This window comes from Octopus bimaculoides, chromosome 18 (genome assembly GCF_001194135.2).
Source record: "Octopus bimaculoides isolate UCB-OBI-ISO-001 chromosome 18, ASM119413v2, whole genome shotgun sequence".
NCBI lineage: Eukaryota > Metazoa > Mollusca > Cephalopoda > Octopoda > Octopodidae > Octopus > Octopus bimaculoides.
The window spans coordinates 49716035-49726083 of NC_068998.1; the positions used below are offsets into that span (position 1 = coordinate 49716035).

General features: G+C 33.5%; 1 protein-coding gene and 1 long non-coding RNA gene across 2 annotated transcripts in view; both read left to right on the top strand.

Moving 5' to 3' along the window:
• Positions 1-2094, top strand: part of LOC128249835 (uncharacterized) — a 7317-nt gene extending 5223 nt beyond the window's left edge. Inside the window, exons 3-4 of the mRNA XM_052974379.1 lie at positions 461-548; positions 1587-2094. Coding sequence (XP_052830339.1) covers positions 461-548; positions 1587-1664 — 166 coding nt within the window. The 3' untranslated portion in view covers positions 1665-2094. The remainder of the gene's footprint in view (positions 1-460; positions 549-1586) is intronic.
• Positions 2095-8390: 6296 nt separating this feature from the next.
• Positions 8391-10049, top strand: part of LOC128249867 (uncharacterized) — a 9155-nt gene continuing 7496 nt past the window's right edge. Inside the window, exon 1 of the long non-coding RNA XR_008265996.1 lies at positions 8391-9652. This is a non-coding gene — a long non-coding RNA (uncharacterized LOC128249867). The remainder of the gene's footprint in view (positions 9653-10049) is intronic.

Genomic DNA, 10049 nt, shown 5'->3' on the forward strand with positions numbered 1-10049 from the left:
ATATATATATATATATATATATATATACATATATATATACATGCACACACACTTTGCAAATATCTGCAAGTATGTAGCAAAACTATAATATGACATTCAGTAGAATCTTCTCTTATCCCTCCTGATTTTCGACCTTTTACTTCCGGTTTTTCTCCTTTTCTTATTTGTATGGTTCATTTCTCTTCCGAGTTGATTGAACAGGTTCGGCAATTAAGAGACATTCGCAACCATCTACAATCTTTAAGAGGCGTAGGTGAGAAAAGATGGTTTTCGGATGTATATGATTGTATCGCATAGATGTTTAATAAACAGCATTATCTTTCCAAATTCTTCATGTTTTATTTTTTGACATAGAAGCTTTTTAATTAAAGAATGTAAAAAAAAAAAGAAATCAGAAATCAATACATCTGTTACATGTTTGCTTTGTTTCAAAACCTCTTTCTTTCTCATTTCGTTGCAGACTATTACGAACACATTCTAAATGCATGTATGGAATATCGAAATACTGTGATGCATATTTCAATGTTCACTTTTACCAAAAGTGCTTTGTAAGATATATATATATTTCTTTTATGGCAGAAGTAGTGTTATTATGAGACAAAATTCTTTACTTGATCAGTGTATAATATCGTATATTATTTATGATTTCTGCTGTTGTCATACATTCACACTACATCTCTGGATATATTTGACGGTAAAAAAAAACTATTTCAAAAGTCTTGTTGGGAAATTGGTGGACAAATTGAAAAGATAATTATTTAATAATGGGAGGTTATAATCTAATATCCAATCAACTCAGAGTGATAGTATAGATTGGTAATAAGAAACACCCTTAACATATTGGTATCAAATTTAAAATGGGACGTGTTTAAATATATATGAACATACACAGAGTATGTCTCTACATTTATACATAAGAAATTTTTTATGCAATTCTACTTCCACTTATAAAAACAGATATTTTGTGCAATATATAAAATAATGAGACATCTATATGTACACACATATATGCATACATGCATATGTACATACATACATACATACATACATACATACATACATACATACATACATACATACATGCATACAGTCAGATAGACACTAACATTAGTACCGAAATGATACTCCAAAACACTGAAAGGAGTTGCTCCACTATGGCTCCAGCCTCTAGTTGAAGCCAGTAAAGGAATAAAAGAAAGAAATCGGATCGAGATTTAAGGAGCATTTAGAATTACATAAGTTGAGCATTTGACCGTATTTGATCCGGTGGATAAATGCTAGGCTCGATTTGCTGCATCATAAATATTTAGTGAGTTTCTATCCAACACAATTACAATGAATAGGAGTACATATGCAGATTTAAATACAAATGCGATTTACATTTAAATTACATTAAAAATAACTGTGGTTTACATCTCTGTTCCTGTGCATCTGAAATATAGGAATGAGGAGGGATATTACTACATGATACATATCATTTTATCTGAATCCATTATATCCAATCTTTCCAATAATGTTTTGTTTCATATATGTAAATACAAAGATATACCATATGTAGATTATCTCTCAAATATTTTTGTTTGCAGTATTATCGAACAATTAAAAATTGGAAAGACCCCGACACCATGCTTCCACATGTTATCGATATGGACGAGATGAAATGAATATGCCAGTTCCATCATAATGATGTGTTGACTGAAAAAATATTTTATGGTATAACAAAACTTGGAGAAATGTTTTAAAAAATATTACAATAGATTTGTAGCGTTAAGTTTAGAAGGATACCACATCAGACATATGCTCTTTCTCCTGTCACCGATATTGATAGCTATTTATGTAACTAATGCACTAATTTTGCGCCTGCATTCAATGAAAAAGAAGCCATATCTATGCAACGGTTAGTCAATATTTTCTTGCGTAATATATATATATATATATACATAAATGCATACATACATACATAGTAATAATGATAATCTGTAAGAACAATTAAAATCTCAATGCTGTTTGCAATGCGGCGCTACTGTTATAAAATTGCCATAAGAATACCGATGCCACTGAAATCTTTTAAGACGATAAACGAATTAAAACATTTACTAACGTCTCGTTTTTTCTTGAGGTGCTTCAAATTCTACTAATATTCTTGTGAAATACAATGTCTTCGGTTTCGTTTGCAAGACTATTATGGAGTTATGTTTCGTATTTCCTGTTGTTCAGAAAACAATCGTACATGTTTTCGAATTTTTGGTCCATATAAATTTGTTACGTTGACCTAATAAGCTAAATTTTTTATGTGTGCGACAATGGAAATATTTTTGAGGGAGATTTATCATTACGACGTCTTCTGATATTGTTGATATAGAACATGGGGTAAGATCTCACGAATATCTTAATGCTATATACACAGCGATACCCACACAAACGCAGACATATTCTACGAAGGAGAATCAAAAGTTGCACGCACACTTACTTTTCCAAAGCATTTATACAAAAGTAGGGAAGAAACAAGTACGCAAATTTCTGTACATAATCTCCGTCCTTTTCGATGCACTCGGTGCAGCGGTTCACAAGGTAGCGTATTCCCTCCAAGAAGAAGGTTTTCGGTTGGTCGTGCACCTATTTCTGCACCGGTTCCTTCACATCTCCATCCGTAGAAAATGGACGACACGTAAACCATCTTTGAACGATCCAAAGATATGATAATCGGAAGGGGCACGATCTGAGCTGTAGGCAGGGTGTTCCAGAACCTCAAAACCCAATTGGTTAGTGGTTATAACGGTCTGGGTTACCGTGTGAGGGCGAGCATTGTCCTGTAACAACAAAACTTTTTCGACAACAGTCTCCGCCGTTTGGTGCGAATTGCTGTCTTCAGATTGTTGACCAGCAAAGCTCTGTACCTTGCACTGTTGATCGTCCATCACTTTTCCAGATAAAACGTATCACTACTCTTTGTTATTCTTTCGTGCAATTTGCTTGTAGAGCGACCATGTTTATACTGTAAGACCAGAAAAAAATATATATTCACATATATATTACAGGTAATTTTCAAACTTGCCCGTGACATTAACATGCAAGTGAGGGAACATTCCACAAACACGTGTCCCTCCTTCAAATACTTGTCAGGGTGATTCAGCGTGACAAGGGTGACCCATTAAGGAAGCAAACTTGCGACTCTTATTGCGAGTCGAATAACCTAACCACTAAGCCACGTGCCTTCTCAACATACACATAGATATATATAAAAGATTTGTCATAAGAGCAACTGCAGCAATGATGAAGAGTACGACGACGGTTATAATAATAATAATAATAATAATAATAATAATAATAATAATAATAATAATAATAATAATAATACTTATTTCGATGTAGAAGTGTTTACTTAAGTAGATTTGTCAACCAAGTATTGATACATTGAAGAATTTCATATAGGAATAATATTATCTGTGGTAAAACCATGACTACCTTGAATTTGATGGCTAACATAATAAAACAGTGGATATGACGCGAAACATTTTCATATATTTACTGGTTGACGAATTCCGATTCTACTTGTAGATATCCATTTTAAAACAGCTCTATTTTAATACACGTTTCACATGATTCAGCAATTTCCACAACTGACAAGTTGATTAAGTAAAGATTGCTCGGAATCAGAACGAAACACGGGAAAATAGAATACCTAAACGGAAAATCATGGGAGTTCAGTTATTCTGGAATTGATTAAGATATCGGATCTTACTAAGCTTAATCGTTGCGGTAATCAGTTCATGATCGAACGTCAGGAGTTAGATTTCTGTTAGCGCTTTTTCTTCTTGAGGAATGTACTACTTCTTCCTGCTCTAGTCCACTCACCTGGAAAAAAAGTAGTTTGTACTTGTAATTCAATGGGCACAAGCCATGTCACTTAGTGTGTCATCTTTAATGACCATGAGAATTACATTAAAGGTGTCTGTGTGATACTCCAGCGCGTAACTGGTACTTAATTTATCGACCCCGAAAGGATGAAACGCAAAGTCGACCGTGGCGGAATTTGAACTCAGAACGTAACGGTAGACGAAATACCGCTACGCATTTCATCCGGCGTGCTAACGTTTCTGCCAGCTCACCGCCTTCACACATATCTAATATTCCATTATATATTTGTGAATGTATGAATGTGTGTGTAAGAGAGAGAGAGAGTATTATATAAGTGTGTCTTTTTACGGAAAATCAGTGGTTCAAACACACACGCTAATTAGAAAACTATAAGACACTATTATTTAAAATTGATTTCAAAGTAAGAATTTTTGTATTGCGTAATTATCACTCAAGTTTTGTTGATATTAACATACACGTCGCAAATCATCAAATGAGTATGTTTGTAATATTGGCAGACATCTGTTCCACTCTATTCTCAATAAATAATGCAATGTCACGAGAACAAAAGCTATTACAGTTTACTTCATTTAGACGATGACAATATATATCATAATCTCGTTTTTGATCACGGCTAAGTACATATATTACATAATGCTTTATCTTACTGGCTCTTTTATTGTTCTCCATTGGCATAAATATCTATACGCACATGCACAAGCAAACATGAACTGATAGGAACAATAACCCCACCTTCCTTAAACAAAAGTTAATTTTTTTAAATCGTGTTCAAACAATATATGGAGCAATTGAATCCTAATTGAACAGCTGTTGAAAAGAAAATTGTCACCTGCTTATTATATATTGTTTTGCGGTACCACTCCCAAACCGTAATAATACGATCTGATGCTTACGTACAGTTTACACGCTTGGCTGAAATTTGGTCAATATAGCAATTCAAAATTTAAACATTAGAATCTTACCGAAGACAGTATAAATACAATATAAACTGAAAAGTGTATTTCAGTGAGGTGAAGGGCGATAACTCTCTAAGAGTTAAAACAAAGTTATATATGTGTGAATATGTGCGTGTAGGGAGGGGGTACGAGTGTGAAAGAGGGAGAGAGAGGGAGAGAGAGAGAGAGAGTGTGTGTGATAGACAGACAGACAGAGAAAGAGATAAAATCGAAGCAGGTAATACGCGGGCGTTAGCATCACTTCTGTATGGAGCAGGAATTATAAAATGGCAAAAGAGAGAAACGAAGAAAATGGATACCAAGTCAAAGAAAAATGTTTGACAGTACATGAAGCCTTGTACCATAAGAGTGATACCGGTAGGTTGTACATGTCCAGAAGAAAGGGAGGGAGAGATTGATCAGTTTCCAGAAATGTATCGAAGCAGAGGAAAACAGCCATATTTGAAACACACAAAAAAGGCCGGTGTCATCAGAACTGAAAATTGCGTAACTAAAGGAACATTTAAACAAGAAATGCAGAAAAAAGAAATAAGAAAAAGCATAGAATGAAAAGAAAATGTACAGTCTGTTTCCAAGTGATCTGAACGCGAACACAGATAGAGAGGATCGATGACTATGGATTAGGAGGGGTGACCTGAAGTTAGAGACAGAAGCAGTCATATGCGCAGCTCAGTAACACGCTTTAAAAATCAATTGACAACACTATCGTCAGTGACAAATGCAGAATATGTGGTGAGAGGGGTGAACGGTATGGCACGGTGCGAATACAAAGGACGACATGGAAATGTGGCTAACATGATCCATTGGAAGCTATGTGGAAATCACGGCCTACAAAGAGCAAAAACATGGTATGAACAAACCCTCAGAAGGAGGTGCTGAAAATGAGAACAGCAAACTGATGTGGGATGTAAGGATGCAGTGCGATCACCCGACAAGACATACGAAGACGGACATTGTTGTGGTGAATAAAAAGGAAAGAACATGTATGATAATCGACATAGCATACACCGTGGATGATGTCTGACTCTATCAGTACAAATAATCTGGTGATAGTGTGACGGCATACTAGTATGTAATTTCGACTGTATCGAAGCAGAGGAAAACAGTCTAGGATGGTATATAAAAGGATAGACTAGTCGCGGAAAGCAATCAACTTTGTTGTAGTTATATTATTGAATGAGAAGTGTTACAAGACGCCGAGTTGCCTAGAAATATTAACCCCATTTCTACATACAAAATTTCGATATAATCATCTACAACATAGAATTCATTTGTCAGTAAGTTATGAAGATACAATTCCAGATGTGGGATTTACTTGAAACCTCTCGCTCACCATGTCCAAAATTTCTTTTTTTTAGCAATATATTCCAATATATCTCTAATCTACTATATCAGAAACGTATATGTTAAACATTTGTCAAACATTTTGTAATAGAATATCAAGTTTCAAGAGGTTGTGAGGCAAATTTTCGGTTGGGTGCCATTCATGTATGCATAAATGTTGTAAGTAAATGAAAGCCACTTCGCTACTTCAATTTTCTATTTCTTATACAACCATCAATATGTATAAAAGGATGCTGAAGTGAGAATAATTTGGCTAAAGTTTGATTAGGCTTATAATTCACATGAAGTAGATTTGTAAATATTGGGAAACGTTTACATTTACAGACGTTTATGGAAATACTTGAAAGAAAAAGAATATCCGGCAGTGAATGAAAATGTCGCAGTGAATAACATTGTGCTTTAACTAACGCAGTATGTCGATATTCTCTTTCAGTTACCTTGACCAATTGAAATGACATTCCTTCTAATTGGGTGCACAATGCCGTTTAAGCTTCTCTCTTATTATCGCCGAGATTGCAAATAAGTGTGCCTACAATAAGGTAAAATTATCACTATTGATTCTTATTGATACAGCAACACATCATAAACTATATATTCACCTTCACAAAGGACCACCATCCGGGCGTTTCTTCTATTCTATAGTTAATATTTACACAATTGATGCCTCGTTTATTTGATTTAGCTGATATGTTACAACTAATTTTCATTTGCATAATATATTTTTCTTAAGTTACATACGTAGTACTTTCAGAAATGTGCCCCACCACTTTTTCGCACATAAATTTATAAATAATTACTTGCTTTCAATGCATGCTTCAACATATACGTTTCCGAGGTTCATATTTCGATTTTATAAGATTTTAAAGCGGAGGAAAATAATGGAGGCCATCACTTCGATTCATTATCTTATATGTTCATATGTTTACATGGTTTAATTACAATTATGTGGTTAAAAATTTGAGATGCATAATTTACCGACTCACCAAATTTTGCACATGGAATTCCTATAATATTTATAATCTACAATATTCGAAGGCTGTGTTTAGAAAATTTCATTAAAAAATGGCATTTAATTAAAATAAACGGTGGAAGAAAACTAGGCTTGAGAAATATACAAATCTCCACCCCAGCGAACCCGAAATATAATCGTAAGCTAATTTATCTGAAGCGTATACAATGGTGCGTATTCGACAAAAGAAAATACGGGGGATGAGTTAATTATGAATTTATTCAACATTATTCCCTTCTCAGATTTTGGGGCAGCATTTATATTCTCAGAAGTATAAAAAGAGATATTAAAAAATGGTCTCTGGTAGTGACATAAATGTCGTATTGTATGATTAACTGTTGGAATTAACACAATTTATAAGCGGTTAGCTTTTGTTCTTTCGACGAATTAAACTCAACCTCTCGAAATAAGATATTTAATAACGTGATATTTAATAACGTTATACCTAATTATTTATTATCGTCAAAATTACATGTTAGTGTACATTCGATATGTCCACACTATCACCAAATGATTTGTTTCTGTAATTTATAAATATGATGTGTAAAATAATGTTGCTAATTATCTGAAAGGTATCCAGTATTGCAGAAAATGACAGATCAATAATGTCAATAGCACTCATAGCATTGTAATATACAGATTCTAATAACTATTAAGATAAATATTCTGTAGTTAATGAAACAACAATGCTATACCTTTGCAATTACAAAGCTACATGATACCGGGTATCTTTTTAGCTGTGAAACAAATGTAACCTTGGTTTTATCTCTTACACTCCTTATATAAATAGATTATTCATTTTCCTGATCATATAAATATTAAGTAATTGTAAGAATATAATAATGTATCTATTGAAAAAGCATCAAATGAAATGTTAATTCACGGCAACGTCAGTTTTCCTTAGTAAAAATATAAACGTCACAGAATTTGCGAAGCAAATTACACATATCGCAATTAATCAAATGCATTTCTATTTGCAATGATGATAAACATCTGTTACAATCATTTGTTAGTAAATAAAGCTATAAAACTTGGACATAATACATTCAGTTTGTACTGTTTTATAGATCATAGAAGATGAGAATTTATAGCTTCATATTTTTGCTTGTTATTGGTAAGTGTCTAATAAGAACTTCACTTTTATTATTGTATATTACGTTGTGATTAGTCTGCCTCGCTGTTTATGAATACATATGTATATGTATGCATAATGTATACATACATACACACACAAATGTGGTAGGAGGCTTCCTTCCCAATCACGTGGTTCCGGGTTGAGTCCCACTGCGTGGAAACTTGGGCAAATGTTCTTTTTTTTACTATTGCTTTGAGCTTGACACTCGCATGACAATCGATGTTGGTGTTTTTACGTCCTGGTAACTTAGTTTTCGGGAAAAAGTGTCCGATAGAGTAAGTACCAGGGAGTCGATTCATTCAGATAAAACATTAAAGGTAGTAGAACAGCATGGCCGCAGTCTAATGAGTGTGGCAAGCAAAAGTAAAAATAAAGGGAAAAATACTTTAGTTTTCATCTATGTTGTGAAATTGAACTTGGAAGCACAACAAATATGAATCTGCCGATTTATAGCTCAATATCCTGAGACGAATGGAAGCTCGTACATAAGTATTATTTATATTTAATATCTATCTCTTCCTGAATGTAGTACCTCTTATTCAAATTCCGCCGAAGTCGACTTTGCTTTCATCCTTCCAGGGTCGATGAATTAAGTACCAGTTGTGATCTAATGGACTAGCTCCTCCCCCAAAATAGCGGGCTTTGTGCCTAGAAGAGAAAAGAATGTATTAGCTTTTTATGGTAATAATAGCCTCTGTTTAGCATACTTGATGATATATTGTACAACATCATGATTGGTTAGTAGAAAGTACGTAAAAGCTATTTTCAACATGTAAAAGTTAAATTTTCATTGGAAGATATTGGTACGTTTTGACAACACATTAACGTTAATCGGATAAATTTAAGAATGTTTTATTTTCTCTAATAATGACGTGAATTCTTTTCGATTATTTTTTATATGACTGAAGTTATTTAAATATGTACTTCAATGAAAAATGAAAGAGTTTTCGTAAATATGAACAATCATAAAAATTGACAATACATCTACTCCGTATATATATCAATATCTACATAAGAATTAAGACGGCGAGGTGGCAGAAACGTTAGTACGCCGGGCGAAATGTCCAGCGGTATTTTGTTTGTGCTTATCTTTTGAGTTCAAATTCCGCTGTGGCCGATTTTGCCTTTCATCCTTTCGGGGTCGATAAATTAAGTACTAACTGGGGTCGATCTAATCGACTGCTGCCTACCTCCCCCAAACTTTCAGGCCTTGTGCCTAGAGTAGAAAAGAATATTTATTTGATACTTCAAGCTCAGATACAAGTAACGAAGTTTTGCAAATGTGTCGCAAAGAAACTTTAAGTACCATCGCAATAAGTCACTGACGATGTAAGTTCACGCTCTTAACCAATATATTTGCTTCTCGTTTAAATGAGATTATTATAATTACAATTTACGATAGTTTGAAATCCTTTAAGTACACATTGCATAAATGATAGTGTGCGCAGTATTAAAAAAAATATATCTATTAACTTAGATCGAGATGAATATTCAAACGCGGACGGCATAGTAGATTATAATATATATATATACATATATATATATATATGCACACATAAATATATATGTATATGAGATATATATATATATATATATATATATATATATATATATATATGTGTGTGTGTGTGTGTGTATGTATATATGTATAACGTTCAATAAGTTTAGTCAAGAGATGAATAAGTAATATTGTATTCTTAAATCTTAGGTATGGTGATGGGATTCA